The following is a 21,515-nucleotide window of genomic DNA, read 5'->3' on the forward strand; positions in this document are numbered from 1 at the left end:
CCGATGCCCAGCCAGTCCCCGAGCAGCGGCCCTCCCGGCCAGCTTTCCCCAGTTTATGTACTGAGCATGATGTCACATGGTATGGAATGTCCCTTTGGCCAGTTTGGCTGTGCCCCCTCCCAGCTTCTTGTGCACCTCCAGCCTTCTCAGTCGGTAGAGCATGGAAAACTAAAAAGTCCTTGGCTAGTGTAAGCACTACCTAGCAACAACTAAAACATGGGTGCGTTATCAACTTTGTTCTCATCCTAAATCCAAAACACTGTACCAGCTACTAGAAAGGAAATTAACTCTATCCCTGCCGAAACCAGGACAGTGTGAAAATAATCTCTAAGCAATGATATAGTCATTAAGGACTGCCATGAAGCCTCCTTTTCTGAGTCATCCATATTCCATCAAGTCCAAGCAATTTGGGTAATATCGCTAAAAAAAAAAAAGTCAGTGTGATATATCTTTTATGTGGCTGTCAAGAGCTTCATCCATATTTTCCCAGGTACTGCATAATTAGAGATCTCATGGGCCAACAGCCAGTGTAGCATTTGACAAAGTGAATTCTTCAGTCATGTTTTCAGAGATTGTCGGCCAGGTGGATTTTATAGTACAGGGGCAACTTTTTGGAGTGACCCATATTGTGATAGTGTATGTCCATGTGTCAGGAAAATAAAAATTTCTCAACGGTAACTATTGTTTTTCAAGATACTTGGTTCACGTGCATATACACGTATAGCTGTGCTGCTTTCTGTCTGCTTATGCATATGACTTCTCTGAGAAAAAGCTGTCTGCCAGCTTGGTAATCCAGCCCTTTTAGTATAGAGAGGCAGTACTCCTTCCTTTGGGCAAAGCAGAGCTCACACCTTCTTCCATATGTGCATGAGATAGTTGGGCAGATTGGTAGGGAAAGGGACTTGGGAGCTGGTGTCTAGTAGGGTAAAATAGCTGGAAAAGTCTCATGGTGTTCTTCTGTTCCTATTCTACAATATTATTTAGAGGAGGTGGAAAAATACCAAAATGTTCTTAATTCCTCCTTGTCCCTTCCTGCTCTCCTTTCTCTCACCCCCAAAATATGTTTTAGTACTATGCTGATGGTATATACACTGTGTAATTTAATCATCGTTATTTCTTCTTGACTGAGTCAGGCTCTGATGAACAAGAATAACCAGTTCCCCTTCTTTGGGCATGGATTTATTTGGGGGCTGGGAACAGGGGAGGCTGAAGGGCTTTAACTTCACTCTTTCCTGCTTTTGCGGATAAAGTGTGCATACTTCTAGTCTCATGCTGTGGTTGGTTGCAGCTGATGCCACCATACAGAAGGCGGGTATCTCTGGCTGTGCCATCTCTCCTAAAGGAAAAAGAGCATGGTCCAGGGTTAGGAGTGAACCCTAGGTCCCTGCACTCCCTCTGTGCAAGACAATTTGCAAGTTATACGTTAATTAGATTCATTAGTTCAGTGCCCCAGTGTTACCTGCTGGTAGGTTTAGGAGTATCAGTCTTCGCCTTATTTCCCTTACATTCTTGACCTGAGCCAAAATGTTGAGTTCCATTATTTAGCTCCATGTCCATTTCCCTCATCTTCCCCCTCTCTCTCTGCAAGTCCTGTACTTGCCTTGTACAGGCAACTACATCTGAATACCAGCATAAACTATTTGAGCAGCATTTTTTGAGCTATAAAAGACCATGTCACGCAGCTGAATGTTAATCTGAATAGCATCATACATCTCAGTGAATCATGTTTGTACGGTTAGACTATGCTGCATTGGTAACCAGTACAGGTAAGGTCAAGGAAGTTTAATACACCTTGCCAACACTCAACCAGTCGAGCAAGCGTAAAGCTAAGCTTGTACGTAATGCTTTGTGTCATGCTGTGTGATGGTGCTGGATAGGTCCAGTTAATCAGTGTTTTTAAGCAGAGGCAGTTAACATCAGTGAGACCACTCAAGTACTTTGCTGAACTGGGGCTGGTGGCAGCGCGGGTAGGAGGGTAGTGCTTGTCCAAGCATTCTTAACCTAATGACTTCATTTTCACTTGCTTATACCTTTTTCAGGTTTTTATGGTTTTGGTTGAAAAGCAGGACGTTACCTTCTCTTTTCTGATTTTTTTAATCTTAAGTAAGCACTAAAGCAGATTGGCTGTTTAGGCAGTGCTATGAAGTTATTTAAAGCTGTGTATGTAACCTTATGTTTTGTGTGCAGACTGCAGGGAAATCTTGCTGCCAACAATGACAGATCAGCTGAAGTATCACTTGGAAAGACAAGAAGATTTGGAGGCTTGTTGCCAGTTGGCAGATTGGCTTTAGGCAGTGCTATGAAGTTATTTAAAGCTGTGTATGTAACCTTATGTTTTGTGTGCAGACTGCAGGGAAATCTTGCTGCCAACAATGACAGATCAGCTGAAGTATCACTTGGAAAGACAAGAAGATTTGGAGGCTTGTTGCCAGTTGCTGAGTAACATCCTGGAAGTGCTTTACAAGAAAGATGTGGTTAGTATCCTACGGTTCTGTGATGATTAGCACTTAAAAGAAATGGATCTTAGTAGAATGAATTAAGTAGGTAACTCCTGATGGCTTAGATTTTCTTTTCTTCCCCCCCCACCCCCAACCAGTCTCTTTTAAGTCTTCTTTTTAAGTATCCAGTGATGAGGATGTGTTGTGTGACATCTCAGGATGTTTCTTATGTTTCTGAGGCGCATCCAATACAGCACTGTTATCCAATAACACTTTTCCAGACATTAGTTAGTGAGTAAATAGATATTCTTAGGAGTTCAACCTTTCTCTTACATAGTGTCTAGCCTCTGCCAGGTGGAAAATGTTTGTGTTTGGGTTTTTTTGTTTTGTTGTTGTTGGTTTTTTCCCATGAGCATTTTGGGAAATGCACATTTGAGTTGTATTGATACTGGCCTGCTAGGCCAGGCTGAAAGGCGGTGTGTGTGTGTATACACACACTCATATGTATATGTGAACATATACTTTTGTCAACACAGCAAACTTGTTTAGCTTTTTGAAGTGCCATTTAAAGTTAGCTAGTAGAATTCTCCACCTCAGTAAGAGAGAACCTGAACTGGAAAGTGGTGGCTTCTGCATTAATATTATAACTAGTGTAGTTGCCTTACCCATTCAGAATGTAAACATATGAGACTGTTGCGCATGAGAACCTGTTCAGTGCCCTGGGCTGGTATGCAGATGTGTAACTTGCATAATAGTCCCTTTTTTGTCTTCTCTTGACTTCACACAAATATGCGAATATTGGTGCTTTGCCGGAGAGTTGCAGTGATTTGATGCTCTCTTAAAAAAGTTTGGGCTGATGAGGCTGCTGCCTGAACCTTCAGTCCTACGCAGAATCATACACTAATTTAGTTGGAAAGGACCTTAGGGGTCAAGCTACTTACATCATATCTAGCATCTTATTTGACTATGTTTTTTGGGCTCGTTCTGATTTTGTTTCATTTTAAAGTAGTTCTGTGTGACTGTTTCAGAGAGTGGGTTATTTTAAAAAAGGAATTTGTTTTTGACAGCTTGGCTGCTTCCTGTCACTCTTGTTGGCTGCATTTGTCTCCGTGGTAGCAACTCACCTGCAGATCCACCATCTCCTGGGCTGAGCCCAGCTGGAGCGGGGCTGCAGGAGTGACAGGAGCAGAGCTGAGAGCTGCCCTGCACCGCTGTCAGTTAATGGCTGGCTGCGAGGGGGCTGCAGAAAATAGATACCCATTTGCCAATGGGGCAGGGGGATGGAGAAGGGGACAGGGAAAGGAAGGAAACACTGCGAGTGAGGAGCGATGTAAAGTAAAATTGAAAATGGGCAGGAGCAGCATAAGTGCCAGGAATGCAAAGAGGAGGAGAGTCTTGGAGAGAACTCATAGGAGAGAAAGCAGGGAGAGCTGGAGGGTGGAGAGGAGCAGGGTACTGAGGTAGATGCATTCTTCCCTGCAGATGCTCTTGGTACCAGAATTATCCCAAAGACAGATGTAAGGTTTATCCCAAAGACAGATCTGTCAGCAGCAGGAAAAGTCTACACTGGAGCAGCAGCTGCGTACATATGTACTGATGATGGCTTGTTCTTCAAATATGCAAATGCATTTTTCATATATGCAAGTCTGCCTTTGGTAATTAAGCATAATCCAATGATAAGATGTGGGTTATTATACGGATCCAAGGGCAAGAAAGGAAATTGTTTATCGGAATGTTTGTTTGGTCAAGAAGCAACACAAAGATGCTGCTTTATTTAGACAATTATCTGGGAAAATGCTTACAAATGTTGGCTGTAGAATTGTTTCCCCTTTCCATCTCACAGACCCCTTTTGAAGTCTTCTCCTTCAGACTAATGAAAACAATGAAGAAGCCTGTTTATAAAGAAAAAGATGAGAGCAAAGCTCATCTGTTTCTTTCTCCTTGTCATGTGTTCTTGGCTTCAGTTCCTGTAGGCATCATTCTGCATGAGGTTTCTGAACTTGTTCTTAGATGCCAGTTGCGCTAAATATTTCATTTTCAACTCTTTCAAAAATAGTGGCAAATTACTTCTAATACAGAAATGTTAATTTGAAACAATTGACTGAAATTAAAGTTCCTTAACCAAAGTTTTGCTTTGCTTTTCTGTTTCTTTTAATTCAGCTGTTGCAGAATAGCCCCCCAGATTTGGTTATGCATGTGGGCTTTTGATGTTGGAAAAATGATTTAGGAAAATAAAATTGTTAGGTAACTAAATGTCATAGGCTTTGCTGTATTTCCAGGGACTTGCTTTTCATTTAAATAAATGTAACAGAACATGTTAATTTATCAGAAACGTATTAATAAAACAGACGTTGCATGGCGTTTGGTAAAATGTGAGACTGATTTTCTGCTTTTGATCAACAGCAGTGAGCGATGTTTTATTTAACTTTCACAAGACAGGCAGATTTAAAGGCAAACATAAATAGTTCAATTGTGTTGGTGTCTCTTGTATCTAGTTACCACTAATTTATTCTTTTTCCTTAGGGGCCAACACAACGACATGTCCAGATAATCATGGAAAAGCTATTGAGGACAGTAAACAGAACAGTCATTTCCATGGGACGTGATTCGGAGCTCATTGTAAGTGTCTCTTGATGTAAACTTAAATACCTCTGTCACACATCTCTTTGAACCTGATTGTAATAGGATTTAAATCCCAGGTGACCCAAAGCAATCAAAACCTTCTGTAACTGTGTTCAGTAATCTGTAAAACATTGGCTTGTAATTTTTCTGTGGTTTACACAGGGGGAGAAAAAAAACTTAAAAAAAAAAAAATCGGTGGCCAGGTGATTAGCCAGATTTTAGATGTCTGTGTTAACCAAAATGATGTATTATTTGTAATTAGCCAGCTGAAAAGTGTGGAAATGAGACTTGCATGTTTGTTACTACATTAGCAATCATTTGACTCTACAAGCATTTACTTGCCTTTTTTGACTACAACTGAGATGAGCAACGTAATGGCAGTATTTGAATGATTGAAGAATAGAGCCCCAAATTATTGCGTTTTGAAAACCTAGAGGAAGGACTGATGCAGTAACGGCAGGTTGTCATGTTCCACTTCGGTGGCATAGCACTGTGATTTTAAAGCCTGACATTTGAATTTTTCATTAATTTTGGTCTAAATAATGAAAAAAATAGTGAGGCCTACTGATATTTAAAATGGGGATAGATCTTAGTGTGTTTTTGGGAATCTCACTGTGTGTTTGCCTTTACCTTATATTCTTCCTTAGGTGTCTGCATCTGGCAACTGATATATAGGAAAGTGGTCAAAGTGGGCCAGATTTCTCATCTGTCTGAGTAGCTGTCCTTCCATTCTACATTAATTTGGTTCAGTTTGGTTCGATACACTGATTTCTTTCTTAAAAAAGGGTTTATTTGTTAGTCAGATATATCTGAGTCCATTAGCACTTTCTTTTTTCGATCTCCCCTTTCTTTTCCGCTTTTATTCCTCTGTGTAATTGCACACAGTGATATTTGACTTTTTACGACAAGGCGCTCTGTCCTCAGCACATCTTACTTATCTACTGCTGTCCTATTTACTTGGCATATGGTGGTACTTGTGTCTGCAAACATACTACAATTTTAGTTTTGTCTTCAGTGCGTCATTCACTAACTTTTTTTCGTCTTCCACTTTAATCACTTTGATTTGCAATAGTAGTTTTTCTCATAAGAAAGTGATAATGGATCACCAGATTCATTGTTGGAGCAAGAAATGGTTATAAGTAGAGATCATTCTTACAGAAAATTATAACGCTGGGATGCAGTACCAGTGAAAGGAAGACAAAAGGTTTATATGTTGTTACTTTGTGTGTTACCACAGAAATCATTAATAATATACAGAATAGATATCTTAATATTTTTCTGTACAAGGGTACAAAACTATTTCTTCCCCTGGTTGTGCAGAAGGTGTAGGCTTGTAAGACATACATACAGGAAACTTCTTCGGCTACAGTTAGGATGTGAATTAATTATTGTTTTGATGAACATGATTTAGATGATATTTTAAAATGTTATTTATTTCTTTTGCATTTATCAAATTATATTGGAAAACTTCTGTATATATTTTAACTAAGTACAGTTGTATTAAAAATATCCACAGTGATCATGAATACAGCTTGAAATCACTTTATCCGCACACTCTGTAATTACGTAATTGAGAATTAATAGGACTGGGTATTTTCAAGGAGTACTTACTCCGATCTTGAAATTCAGTCTGTAGCTGAAGGGATCCTCCTGTGATCAACCAGTAACAATTCATTTTTGTGGCGTCAGCAAAGCAGGAAGAGTAAAATCTAAGTGATAATTAGCAAGCATAACCTGATCCCTCTTGGATCAGAATCGGGTTGAAATCGTATATTAACTTCTCTTTTGTCAATATTAGTATAGTTTTACCTGGAACTTATATTAGACAATTAACCATACAGGATGAGTAGAAGGAAGGAATTTTAAAAATAAAGGACCTTACAGACGCAGAGTTCAAGTAATGATAACTTTTTCAAAAGAAGTAAAATACAGGACATAGCAATTTGTTTCTTATATAAAGATAGCTATGTTGGTGTACTAAAGCTGGCATGTTTTTTAGCTTGAAGAAATACTTAGCTGTGTCATCTTCACCCAAATCTAATGTTGCATAATACACTTTAAATTTAAAAAAGAACTTGGATCAAAAATACTGAGAAATTGGCATTTACTCCTGTAGATGTGAACTATATCTACATTAAGATTTATCAGCTTTTAGCTTCATTCTGGAAGCATTCCTCTGAGGATCCTGCTTTGAATAGCTCAAATGAATGGAAGACGCAGTCCTTCTCGTCTGAGACAAGACTTATTTTCTGTTAGGTAGCAATACCTAGATTAGAAACATAGATTCATAACCCCCTTGCAGTGTCAGTCAAGTTTGTTTAATTTCACATTCTTTATAAACCTCTGTTCTAATCACTGTGGAACTACTGTGGCATTTGGGATGCATGAACTTTGGGATCTACAGGGGTAAACATCAAAGACAATTGCTTTGTAGAAATTGTTTCAATTGATATTTTAATAATATTCTTTGTATACCCTTCTCAGTTTGAGGCTTGCGTGACTTACAGTTGTGTTGGTTTTGACTGTGTGATAAGTCAGTGAGAGGTGGTTCTGAGAGGCCAGAGTTTTATGTTATCAGCAGAGGATTGTAAAGAATTTAAACGGTAAAGTGAAAATGCTGTTATCTTGGAACAGAGGTGGCAGAAGTGGAATGCTTAAATATAATGTGATTTTACATCAGTCAACAGAAATCTTCAACAGAAGATGAGGTTGCTAGATGTGCTAATGTAATGGGAACATAAGACACTAAATTTACTGTTTCAGGGGGATATGCAATTAGAGGCTATTAAAGATATCATGAATAATTCAAATTATTTTCTCTACATCATAGCCTATGGATAGGGTACTGTATGTCTGATACTGAATGACTGTTACCGGGTCAATTTCCTTTGGAAAAATGTTGACGAAAGATGGATCAGTTGTAGTACCTACCTGACCAAAACCCTGACCTTCAGTGTAAAGCAAGGGACCAGCCTGCAGCGATGGCGGTACCTGCACAGTAATCTGTTTAAATGTATTTACTTCACTGTGTTACAAACATTCCACCTTAATCCAGGAAATAAAAAAAGGATTTTGATAACTTTTACCTGACACCTACCATATCTCAGTCTGAATATGGGAGGTATTGGGTACAACCTTTTAAAGGTTTTTGGTCTTCAGTATTCTTCAAGGCTGTATCTCGCATCTCTGGCAAAGTTTCTGTCTATTAAACCTTAAATTGCCAGTTAATCATGTTTAATTACAGGAGGTGCCTTTTCTACAGTGTTGAACAGACCGGAAAGATTGTCCAATAGTCTCTTTTGACTTTGCACATCTTTTTTTTTTTTTTTTTTTTTCCATTTTTGCTTCCTTAAATGTGTGAGTTTCTAGATAAAAATCATAAGCTATTTTTATCATATACCTTCAAAACAGAATTATCTTGAAATAAGATAGACCAGTTGTAAGAAGAAAAACTAGATGACAAATAAAACAGAGTATAAGTGATAGATTAAAATCTGATTTGACCATAATTTTGTTAGAAGTTGGTAGCAAGAAGAATGTAAGTTAACATTTGTGGTACTGCACACTCTCTTTTAGCCTTCAGAACTTGTAAAAAAACCCAAACCCTCAGTTTCACCGCTGTCTTTATTAACTAAGATTAAGTGCAGTCTGGCCACTTATACAGGTCGTTTCAGTGAAAGCAATGAATTTATATACTTGGAAATTAGCATTAGCTTCCAGCCTGCCATATCAAATGAGTTTTTAACATGCAAGAAAAAAAACTTGTCACCATTTTAATACTAATTATTTTTAGCTACTTTTTCCTCTGGAAGTCTCACTGGCAATTTTTACGTGATCCCTTTGCTAACTGAGTAGAGGGTTCTGTGTGTGTTATTGTAGTGAAGGTAAGAACTAGATGCAGCCTTTGGGTGCTGAGTTGTCTGATGCAAGGTCAGGGTTTGTTGCTGCTCACAGAAGTTGGCTGCTTTGGGCTACTTTTGCATGTGCCTAGAGCTAGTCCCGCTTAGCGTGCAGTAAGAAGTCACATATAACAAGACACAAAATCTTTCCTACTGAAGAACATGTTGCCTGGAAAAAAAGTAAATTGAGCATGCTTCCTTGAGTCTTTTTTTTGAAGGATATTTTTAAACCATCTCTTTCCTTGCCTAGTAACTTTTGAAGAATGTTGCGTTCCACGTGAGTCAGCATGTTGGCCTCCTTCCGTAAATCAGAATTGACCGGCCATGATATGATGGTGGGTCCAAAATGAATCATGACTACTCCCTACTTCCTTGTGATCAGCAGCTTGGTATGTTTTTCATTTGCAAAGCCAAGAAAAACAAGCTAGTTGCTGAACTCTTTAATTTCAGAAAGGACATCCAGATGGGGTTTTTGGATCCCTATGTGTACAATTTTTGGAAGATACTTCACTTGGCAGATTTGTGCAACTGTATGATCATTGTCTAGACAATCTTGGTTCCTTTATATGGTGGAACAAATCAAATTCCATTTTGATACAGAAAAAAATCTAGCTCATAGATGTAAGAGCAAAGAGTGTAGGAAGTGGCTGTACTCCCGAGAGACTCTGTCCTTAAGAGCAGCGGCTCTGAACATGTAGTGGTATATGGTGAACAGTGTGAACACCTGCTGTGATCAGGGAAAAAATGCTATTTTAGATTCTCCTGGGATGTGTAACTAGGAAGTAGTGGACAGGAGAGGACTTTATGAATTTACTGATGCGTGGAGTGTTTTCCACATCGCTTTTTTTTCCCCCTCTACACTTTAAAACAAGGATGTGGTGAAACCAAAACAGAAATGCTGCAGAAATCATCAGAAAGTAGAGAAAATAAGAGATTTGTGGTGTGAGATGTGAAAGCCATCTGAGGTTAATAAAAAGATTGAGAGGTGCCCCTCGGTGATAGTGAAGGAGAATCTCTGTAGGGTGAAGATGGCATCTGTCAAAGGAAAGAGGAGGAGCTGGCGACAGCACTGGAGCATGAGAAGTGTAAACTAGAGCAGCTGATATGGCACTGATGTGGGAAGTGAACACTCAATCAAAGACAGTGGTGGATTCTCCATCTCTTGGCATCTTCAAGGCAGGATGTCTTTCTGGAAGGCGGTAAAATATGAGTCTGAGTCTAAGTAAAATATGAGTTACTGAGGGTCATGGGAGAGAGTTCTGGGGCTAAAGTTATTTAGGAGTTGAAGCTAGACGTAAATTGTCTTTCTGTGCCTTAAAATCTGTCAAGTTGAGGATTAATGGGTTCCAAAATGTTGGGGAGAAAGCTTCATTTTCTTCACCGGACTTCTACGATGTAAAAACTTATACTTTGTTTTATTGAATTGCATGTTTTCTTATCTTTCAAAAACATTTGAAATTATGTATTGCAAAGTAATTTCACAAAAACTGAAGTGGTATTCGAATGATGGTCATGATTTTGTTCCATCACTAATACTGAGCTTTTTTTATGTTGTAAAATATAATATCACCGATGCAGCGAATGGGTATGGAGTATGACCTACCAATGTTTATCGGAACAAACTGCATTCACATTGACAGCAAATTTCTAGCACTCCAATTATTATTAGCACTCCACAGTTGTATTTTATGGATGCTGAAATAATACTAAAAATTGTTTCATGCAGTCCATTTCATTCTACTAAACAGAATTGTGTCGGTATAGCAGTTACATTTTTAGTGGCAATCCAGTTAACAAATTCCAGTAGTAATATATAATGTGTGCTATTATACAGATGCTAAAGAAGTGGTATAATCTAACAGTGTACTTGATTTGAAAGTGTTCATGAAAAATTAACCTATTGGATTTTGAAAAAATGATTAACCTTTAAAACATAGAGTGAAATTAAAGGCATAGACGGTGGTTTTGCATCTTAAGCAAGAAAAAGCAAACACTTTGTACCGATGATAGGATTTTTCAGTTTTAATTATGATTTTTTTCAGTTTATCCTGGTTTTTAAACTATTTTTACAGTGACTTTTTTTCCTTTAAGAAAACAAGTGATACTCACATGAATAGTGTTTCCTAATAGTTCTAAAACAAAGAATGTAATGTTGCTTAATGAAAATTATACGGACTCAGAAAATAGCAAGTAATATAAAATCACTGCAGTATTTATTGACTAAAAAGTATTTTTAAGCATATGGGAGAAGTGCATATAGCAAATTAGTGTATGAAAGTGCATGGTATTGTCAGTGAATTCAGCAAAGCTACGTTATGTGCCACATTGAAAGTGAAGATGCATTTTCTTTGTTATAACCGCATACCTGCATTTTATAAGAACTTCTACATTAGGGTGAAAATAGCTTTGTCAGTCACATTTAACTAAAAGCTCTAAAGAATTAGGTTTTTCTCTCAGTGTCTAACCTGAGCCTGAGTGATTCTAAACGTAATACAATATGATACATTTTACACACTTGCAAAAACATTTTATTACAAATTACATTGTATGGTACGATATAACACGATATGTAATTTTAAGCAAGACTATATGTATGTTAGCTTTTCCAGTTTTAAAAAAATGTAAAAAATTAAAAATTTGCAACTTCTTAAGAAAATAGCCTGGACATGTACAGAACACGCCGTGAGAACTTTCACTTTTAGCTCTTACATGTTTCACCAGTGAATTTTCCTCTATCATTTTAAATGATTACAGAATACTGGTCTCTGTATGAGTCAGTAACCGCACATAAAAACAGTTCAGTTTGTGTCAGAGTCCTTGCACACAAGAACATTTAGAATAGGTTTATGGGAAAAGCTACTGATTCGGTGACAATTTCTAATTGACTGCCATTGAGAGATGCTTGATTTAATTTTGTTTTAAAAAAAACCCCAAACACTAGGCACGTTAGCACAGATGAGTTCATAAATTGTAACACTATTTTAAAATAATGCTGTTGTATTTTCTTGTTCTGTCCATATTTGATATTTCTTTCTGTTTAGAAAAAAAAATAATTTATTGTCTGGAAATACTTGGGTTTCTAAAACATGTAGGGTGGGCTGTCTTGTAAACAGTTTTATATTTTCAATTAAAAACGGTATAAAATACATGAAACGTTTTTTCCACATGAAACAATTGCACTTCCTTCCTGGTACACAGGATCACCTTTTCTAATCCTTCAGCTTTCACAAAAGTATTTCAGGATATTGTTTGCTTATGTACAAGAACTTGTAGCCCTCTTGAAGGTTTACTGCAAAGGTGACTTTTTTTCATTAAAGCATGCTGAAATTAATTTTGAGGTGGACACAGACATATTCTTCTGCATTTCTGTTCCCATTTTAACTTCCTTTCCTTGCTCTTTCCTTTGGGGGGGGGGAGGAGGGGAAAGTTATTTTTCTCGAGTTTTCTTGCAGTAATGGATTTGATGCACTTAGGGACTTGGTTTAGTGGGTATGGTGGTGTTGGGTCGACGGTTGGACTCGATGATCTTAGAGGTCTTTTCCAACCTCAGTTGATTCTATGATTCTATGATGCTGAGCTAATAGGAAAAATAGTGTAAATGAAAACACTTCAAATTTTTTAGTATGTGCAAACTCTTCTGCTAATGAGTACATCTCTTCCACCTAAAGACTGAAGAATTTGTATCTTAATGATACTGCAGGGAATGCAATTTCAAATCCAATTCTTAGTAAACCAGTTTGTCACATGATACTGTATGACTCAAATTATCCTAAATCCTTAAAAAAAACCCAAAAAACCAAAAACAAACAAAAAAAAAACCCAGAAGATTCCCACTCCCTGGCCACTTCTAGCCAGGGAGAAATTTTTCCACAAACGGTCACTCTAGATGCAAGTTTAATGACAGTAACGAATACTTAAAGGAAGAAGTTGCAGTTTATAATTCAGAGCAAAATTTTAAGTGTCATTTAAGAAAAAAACAAAACAAAAAACTAGGAAAAAACTGATTCACATCTCTTCCCTAAGTGTGTTGGTTAGCAAGTACAATTGATAGATTTCGATATAAATTATAATATATTGGGAAACCCATCTGAGAAGCTTAGTAAATAAATAGCATTGAAAATTGGTGCTCCTTCCAAATAGGTTTCAAAGCATAATGCATACTATAAATTTTCTGGTGCCTTCTGCAATAGTGTAGAGGTTTTCCAAAGACTGAGTTACAAAAAGATATTACATTATGGCAAATGCCAACAATCCGTAGAGCTTTTGTTCTGTTTGTGGGGTGGTTGTTTTTTCTGTGCCAGAATGTGTCATTTAGACCTTGTGAGTACCAAAAGACTGAAAGTGAGATCTAGGACAGATGATTGTCCCGTAGCCTTGACCCTGTCAGCTTGGTGTGGTTAAAGGCTTGTTCTGACTTTGGGAGGTTTCTAGCTGCTCACCCGTTGGAGATGAGCAGCAAACTTGTTCGTCTGGTGATAAGGACATAGCTAAATTAGAAATGATGGTGCACTGTTGAAATGTGATAGCTTGGTTGAAGCCTACGTCACATGAAGGCAAATATACATATAGTCACATCTTAGAGATTATTCTTGCTCTTGGACCACATGAAAAATTGTGCTTTGTCCAGGATGTATGTGCTGAAAACTGCACTCCCCGATCAACATGGATTTGTAAAACTGAAGACCATGGCAAACATAAGGCTTGCTTGCTTTTTTTTTCCCCTCGTTGCTGTTTAAAGACAATAAACCAAGCCCCCAAAAGGCTTTAAAACAATAGTGATATTTAGCTGCGTACAGGATGACAGCCTACAATTTAACAGGTTAGAACGTGACGCTTTCAGATCTAAGGGGGGGAAATAGTTTTACGTTCCATCTTTGTACAAATTTCAATTCAGGTTTTACATCCCACATTGGTGAACTGCAAATAAAAGTTGGCAAGGTATTATCTAACGCCTTGCTTCTGGACATTAGTTTATAGGTACAAAGGCCTTTTTGGTACATACAGTGAGAACTGAATGCTGCCAGAATGGTCAGAACTATATTGGCCGGTAACACTGATCAGTCTACGAAGATCCCGTTATAGATGATTGATAGAACTCCAAATATTTTTCAAAGAAGGCCTTGAACTCCACATGTAATGGACTTGGGTTAAAGGAACCAGAGTTTCCATCTTCCATGCTTTTTTGATTCAGTTTTGGATTTTTGCTTGGGAGTGGAGGAGTAGCTCTCCTGAGAATAAGGCAAAGGTGCAACCTGAGTTTCCTCAATAGGATGAAGTTTTCTCAAAACTGGCTGTAGTTTATCTTCTTGCTGTTTAAAATCCAATTCCACACTAAAAAAGGGAAGAAAAAAGCAATTAGTTACTAATTATGATGATAGAAAGATTTCAATTAAGCCAGCATCTGACACCAATGGGCAAGTGCATAATTTATGAAATTCAAATACAAAATAAATGTTTAAATCAGATCTCCACATTTCTTACACCAAAAGTGAAAGGGATGGGGGGAAGAGGAAGGTCAAAAAAGGACATACTGCAAAAGAGAAATAGGAATGGGAATGAGAAGCAAACTTCTCCCTCCTGTTTAGGAGGGCCTTGAGGATTATGGTAGAAGTGCTGTGATTGAAGACTAGAAATACTACTTTTTCACTCATCTCTCTGGAGAAATGCTCTTTCAGAGGGCTCCCAGGCTCAGTTCTCCCTCCTGTCTGCATGGTCTGGGAGGTTAGGGTGGCAGCCAGGCATGTGCATCCTTGTGCTTTTCAGAAAAGCTGATGGGTTGGCCATAAGCAACAAGGCTGTCATGGCAATTTCTTTACCGTAGCTGTTTCTTGCAAGTTTTACCATGAGTTAGGTTAATTTCACCAAACTGTTGTCATATGTATATACTCATATACGCATGTGGAAAAAAAATGAATAAATTAAAAAACAATTCTCTTTTACAGTGCAATCCTTTAGCATATGCTGACAGCATCTAAACTTAGCCCTGTAATGAGGATAACAACATAAAATCTACTCGGCCCCTGCTGTAAATGACTGCTGAGGCAAAAACATCTAATGATGTAGATCCATTTAGCTGACCAGATCTGTAGGTAAAATAAGTAAAATGGAAAGAACCCGTTTCAGTAGTAGCTAGTGTGTACTCGCTTGTTCCATTGCCATTAAAATGTAATAGAAATAAGGGAAATACTCATTTAAGCGTAAGCTTGCATTCAAACAATATACTGAAGCTCTAAAATACACCTCCTGAATTCTAAACATTGTCGGCTACAAAATCCTGCCAGCAATTAAGAAACATAATAAAGATGAAATTACAACCCTTATTTCAACAGTGCACTACAGATCATTTCAAGTTTACCTTACAAAACAAGGGAACCACATTGTAAACTTCAGCAAAAGGTTAATTCTGTCTGATACTCAAAACTGAATCTAGGCCACTTACAAATACCTGGAAACGTCATGGTTTTAGTTGCATTTGGTACAGCAGCTTGTGGCCAAGTCCTGCACCGAGTCTTTTCATCCTGTCTAATGCATTACATTTCAATGTGGCACCTGGATATCAGAGGATAAATTTAGAAGACAGGGTGAAATTAAGGGAATTTAGTCATGGGTTAATTTATTTCTTCCCTACTTTTTGCTTGATATTTTAAACCTAACAGTTAATGATTGAGGTGAAGATTGTGTCTGAATGCATCTGTTGGGGCACTTGAGAGGTGGCCCTTTCACCTCTACTGCTGAGGTTTCTTGGGCTTTGCACTGACAACTTTGCTACTTCAGCGTTGCATGAATATGAAGTTGTTCCTGGATGTCAGTTCACCTTTAATAAGTATTAAATATGTTTTCTGAGTAATTTCTGCCATTGCTTGTTTGGCGTAAACCACTAGAGAAGTTAGGTCTACTTTTTCAGGCCTCATGCTCCCAGTGTAGTTCATCTAACAAGAGATTTTTAAAATTTTGTTACTACTACTCCTGTCTAGCTTAAGGAGAGTGGCACCCCACCTTGAATGCATGGAAGCATGCAGTACAAAACACCTGAAATAATTTCAGAGGAAATTCTCTAAGTAAGCTGCAATAACAGAAGTCACGGGAAATTTTGGTGGACTTCAGTGCCACAGCCTTTGCAAACTGAGCAGATAATACCATCTAATACCATCTGCTGATTTACGTGGATTTTATTTTCCTCTTAGGGTGGAGGAGAGGGAATCAAAGATGCTAAGAGAAGTTTGGGATATCTTTGTGCTTTGTTTTTTTGAAGAGCTGAAGAGTCTGCCTACAAGGACTTCCAGTGAAGCCCTAGAAAGGGATGCTGGAAAGGTGTAAGGTCTTTTTTTGCATCTGGCTGTGCCTAGTTTGGTGTTTTGGTTGGTTTTGCATCTGGCTGTGCCTAGTTTAACTGTGAAATATGTTCTGAGCAAAAGTGTCAGCATTTCAGTGATTTGGAGTGATTTGGATAAACTTTCTAATAGTGGAGGAGAGAAAGAAATTAGGTAAGAGTTCAAATATTCAAAATATTTTCCCCACCTCTGTTTTGTTAAGCAGTAAAAAGACATTCCAAATCAAAGAAGGTAATTTTTAAAATTTCAGCTATATGCTAGAACTATACTTACGAATACTGAATTTGCAGGAGACAGCTGTGTTGGGTATCCTGTTACTGCAGAAGAACACTACAAGCCTACTGATTAATCTAATATCTGTCCTTGTTAATGAAAGAACAATGCTGTCTTCAACTTGATAACATGTTCTTGTTTGCAGTTTAGGTAGCAAAAAGCAGTTGGTTAGATAAGTGCGGCATTAATTTTGTAGTAAGATTGGGATATCGGTTGATTGTGAATGCCCCACCACATAAATGCTTTCAGTAATAGTGAGAGAATCTCGGCATGAAATAGAATCTTCTCTAAGAGCTCTCTAAATCTCATTTAAAGTGGCATGCAAATCTGTGCAGAATTTGGCATATATTATAGTTGGTTTGTTTCTCAGTATAAATTTGCAGTATAAATTTGGGGGGGGGGAGGAAGGCATTTCAGCTCTGGCATTGGCAGAGTTCATTTTTACTTCTTTCAAAATGTTATTCTTGAAGGGGTGCTCTCCTAAGAGCTACTTGAAATTGATGTAAAAGATAAATTGTTTTAAAAAAACTTGGCTGAACAGAATAACTTTTTTCATAATCAATTTCTATTAAAGACAGACCTCAAGAGAAAAACAGTCTTAGTTCTAGTCCATATGACAAAAACCATGTTATTATCATTTTCTACCGCATAAAACCATTTGCAGCACAGTTCAGGCTGTCTTTCAGCTATTTACATCAAAATGAAATATTTTGCTTCTGAAGAGTATAAAGAGGATGAATGAAAACATATTATTTCAGCATTTATAACTGTAAATTTTGCAATAATTGATTGTTGTTTATCAAGATCAATTTATCTAGCTTTGTAGGTTTTTTAATGTAACCATTCCTTTCAGGCAAACTAAACTTAGGTTTAGTGTATAACCGTTTGTGCTGCAGCAATAAGACAAAACCCTTATTCTGTAATTTTTCACATATCTTTCTAAATTAGCTAGAGCTGACTTTATTTTTGGTCTTTATATGAAACATATGAAATATTATTAAATTCAGTAAGTGTTACATATTTGTGACTTCTTTATAATTTTGTTATAGAGCTGCAGATCTTTCCAGTTCTTGCATTCATGAACTTGATTTTGTCACCTGTCACAGGTCTGACATTTTGTTTTGCTTAGTGCTATTTTTGTATCCTAAGTATCTACAGGTTTCCTCTCAAAATGACCTTTTCTTGAAATACTCTGTGCCATGTGGCTCTTTTCACTTTCAAACTTAATCTGTTTTTGTCTCTTCTTTAAGCCTCTCCATGATAACTCCATAAACTTAATTAGTGAGGACTATATGTTCTTCTAGCATTATGCATGATGGAGATCGTAATTACTGGCTTCAGAAGCATTTTTCGTTAGATGTAGTAATAGTATTTTTCAATAGACTGACAATTGTGAATAAGCCCTACAAAATCAAGGGACGAATCAAAATATTATATAACGCTAGCACCACAAACATTTACCTGACACATCCGATTAGGGCATACTAAAGGTTCACTTACCTACAATATTGTCAAATTTGGAACATTGGGTTGGAGTTTCTCCATGTTCAGTGCCTGTCTCAAATTTTTCCTGTGCATGAAACTCCAGTGCAAATAGATAGGCTGTTTTTGTGAACAACTATAAGCAGTAAAATTTTGTCTGTGATAAGTATTCTGTTTTTCTGTGTTTCCTCCCCAAAACAACTATATACTTAGAAGGTTTACAACAGAAACTTCATGTTTTAGGGCAGTTGCCTGTGTATCAGTGTTTGCATAGATGTCATTCCCGTGAAAATCTGGCCAAATCAAATAACAGACCTTTGAGAATTTTATTTTGATGTGCTCATTAAACACAGGCAAGAACTTTGTAAATATAAGTGCTGAAATTCCTTCACAGTGAGATGAGTCTAGTCCAGGACTGATCAAAAATCTCTTTGCAATTGCAGCTCTAAGATACCTTAGTCTGTGCTTGATCGAGCCCCAGAGCAGAGAACCCTGAGGCTGCTTTTCTGTCATCTTGTTTTCTGCTAGGGCCTGATACCAGTGCAAAGGGAACCCAAAATGAGATTTTTTTAATTTTTTTTTTTTTTTTTTTTTCCTTCCTTTCCCATTTCCCAGATCCTGGTGTTATTTATTGCACAGCATGGATGTGCACTAAACTGACTGGGGAGCCTAGCTGAAACGTGACTCATGATCTAATTTTGTCCCTAGGAAGTACCATTGACTTGCTATGGAAGTTGGGTTTATAGCGAATGAGGCAAAGTGTTGCAAAAAGGTAGAGAGTAACAGTCGGGCAGTTGAATGCTGCCTTGAAAACTATTTTTATACATGACTGTTAATTTTGGAATTGAAGTCAGCGGGAACCTCTGTGGGGTTTCTCTGCTTGATTTGCTTTGGGCTTAGTGTCCCCCAGCCTTTGCTTTTGGTGTTTGTGAAATGGAGTTATTGTGTTTGGAAAACAATGGAGACTCGCATACCATAATAACGAGTACCCCAGGACAAACTTGGAACAAAACTGTTTTCTATGCAGAATTTGAATCATATTCAGGAAAGAAACAGAAACAAAATATATTGAATAGCTGCTCATCAGTGAAGGACTGTGTACTTGGTGCCTGAAGCCCCAGGGGAGAGGAGTAAAGAACTGCGTGACTTTCTAATTGAGCACTCATGGTGCAGTAGTGCTGATCAACGCAGGGTTTGTTTGGCCTCCAGCCATTCTCAGAGGCCCTGAGAACATCTCAGAGGTGCTTTGGGGTTTGTGTGGCACAATATGCCTGTGTGTGCACATGCTACATAATGCGTGCGGGTGAAACGCAGTGCTTTCAAGAGGTGTTGTAACTATGTACCTAGGGCCCATTGTATGATAAAGGGGGTGATGTAGAGCCAAGGCGGACAATTTGGACACCTCAAGGCATGCACACAAGGTGGCCACCTCACTCAGGCTGCTGCTTTCTGGCTAATCCCATTTTCTAAATCCTAGCGCTGTGGATTAGGGATTTGTGTGGTGGATTTTCTGGTTTTGGCTTCATGGTTTTTTAATGATTTTGAGATCATATGTTAATGAGTTTATTTTTTGCATGCTGCAGTAGAGTGAACTTTTTCTAATTTTGTTGCTGCATACAGGATTGAAAACAGAGTTTGAGGAGTCGTAACCATTTGGTTTTAAACATACGGACTGTGGGAGGGTTTCTAGCAACAAGCTTAGAAATATGGATGGGGTTTCTTCTTTTCTAACACAGTCACGTTATTAACATGAATCATTTTAAGATATTAGAAGCTAACAGTTGGATATGTTGGTTATGTGTAAGATCACCGAATCAGTAATTCAGGCTTGGTACTGGGTTGCTGAGGGCTTTATGCAGTTGTCTCTTGAAACCTCCAAGGATGGAGCCTGCACAGGCTTTGGGCAGCCTGTCCCTCTGCTTTCTGCCTCAGGGGAAAACCTTTCTCCTTCTACTCAACCTGAGCCTTTCTCATTTCAGTTGACACCCCTTCTGTTTACCTTTTTATTACCTAGTTTGTAATGTTAAGGCCCAGATCCTGCAAGCATTTGTAGATTGGCTTAACTCTTTGCATTTAAGTAGGCTAGGTGAAGCAGGAATTAAAGAAGATCACACTGTCTCCTTCTGGGTCACTTTAATTGAATGACATGGCATTAGTGCATGCTACATCTTGGAAGAATGGGATCCAGATAAGCACTAATCACTCGAAAATTAGCTTAATACACTTTTAAGCAATCTCTGTTAAATTTCCTATTACAGCCTGAAAATCACAAATGCCTAGGGTCCAAAACATTGTCAGCTTTAGCAAGCCATTAAGATCCATTTTTTTCTACTAAGCATCTTACAGTCTAGAGTTAAGATGAGAAAGAATGTAAATTAATTAATGTGGGTAGGAAATAAAAAGATGATGAAAATTACTATTCTCATCATTTAGTTACCTGATTTTACTATACTGATGATATCTTAGGAATTTATGTCTACTTGTCTTATTTTCACTTTGTATTGCCATATTTATTAATTTTAATAATTATCACTATATCCAACCTTTACAAGTGTACTACTTCCATGTGGGCTCTGTACTACCTAGTGAACTTGCATCACCATGATTTTAACCTTCCATGTGGGTCTGTACTACCTAGTGAACTTGCATCACCATGATTTTAACCTGTTTTATTTGCCACTGCTGTATTGAGAGTTAAATTTCATAGATTCTATTAATATATTTTCTGTTGAATAGTTGGAGTGCACCTTAGAAGAACTTCAGTATCAAAGACAAATACTGAAACCCAGCATATATTAATTCAAAATTTTAAAGGACTAAATGTAGCCAAATTAATAGTCAACACAGCTTTGAGTCATTTTTCCCTCCAACAACTACAATAGTATAGTATTGATTTAAGTTTGTTGGTCCCCCCTATGCAGAAATTGGCTAGTGATTTGATCTAGTAAAAAGTTTAATTCCAGAAGCTGAAGTTGCCTTGTGAAAGCTATTGAGTACTTCTGACCTTTGTGACTAAAGGGAATTCTAGCATGAATTCTTCAAGATGCTCCTTCACGGAAATAATTCATGATAAAGGCCTTAGAATAATGCACAAATTTTAAACAGAAGACTTATGTTCTCATATTGATTTCTGTTCAAGGATTAAAATTCACATGTGTCCTGGTTTCGGCAGGGATAGAGTTAATTTCCTTCCTAGTAGCTGGTACAGTGCTGTGGTTTGGATTTAGGATGAGAACAAAGTTGATAACGCACCCATGTTTTAGTTGTTGCTAGGTAATGGTTACACTGGCCAAGGACTTCTCAGTTTCCCATGCTCTACCGACTGAGAAGGCTGGAGGTGCACAAGAAGCTGGGAGGGGGCACAGCCAAACTGGCCAAAGGGACATTCCATACCATGTGACGTCATGCTCAGTACATAAACTGGGGAAAGCTGGCCGGGGGGGCCGCTGCTCGGGGACTGGCTGGGCATC

The 21,515-nt window shown here is 37.9% G+C and overlaps 2 protein-coding genes across 2 annotated transcripts in view; one reads left to right on the forward strand and one right to left on the reverse strand.

The window, feature by feature from the left end:
• DOCK1 (dedicator of cytokinesis 1) overlaps window positions 1–21,515 on the forward strand; it is a 307,079-nt gene that overhangs the window by 78,089 nt on the left and 207,475 nt on the right. Inside the window, 2 exon segments of the mRNA XM_009278124.2 lie at window positions 2,347–2,474; window positions 4,962–5,057. Coding sequence (XP_009276399.1) covers window positions 2,347–2,474; window positions 4,962–5,057 — 224 coding nt within the window.
• The window catches only part of FAM196A (family with sequence similarity 196 member A), a 51,393-nt gene continuing 42,608 nt past the window's right edge, over window positions 12,731–21,515 (reverse strand). Inside the window, exon 4 of the mRNA XM_009277962.2 lies at window positions 12,731–14,290. Within this exon, the coding sequence (XP_009276237.1) occupies window positions 14,107–14,290 (184 nt within the window). The 3' untranslated portion in view covers window positions 12,731–14,106. The remainder of the gene's footprint in view (window positions 14,291–21,515) is intronic.

Source organism: Aptenodytes forsteri, unplaced genomic scaffold (genome assembly GCF_000699145.1).
Source record: "Aptenodytes forsteri isolate BGI_AS27 unplaced genomic scaffold, ASM69914v1 Scaffold15, whole genome shotgun sequence".
Taxonomy (NCBI): domain Eukaryota; kingdom Metazoa; phylum Chordata; class Aves; order Sphenisciformes; family Spheniscidae; genus Aptenodytes; species Aptenodytes forsteri.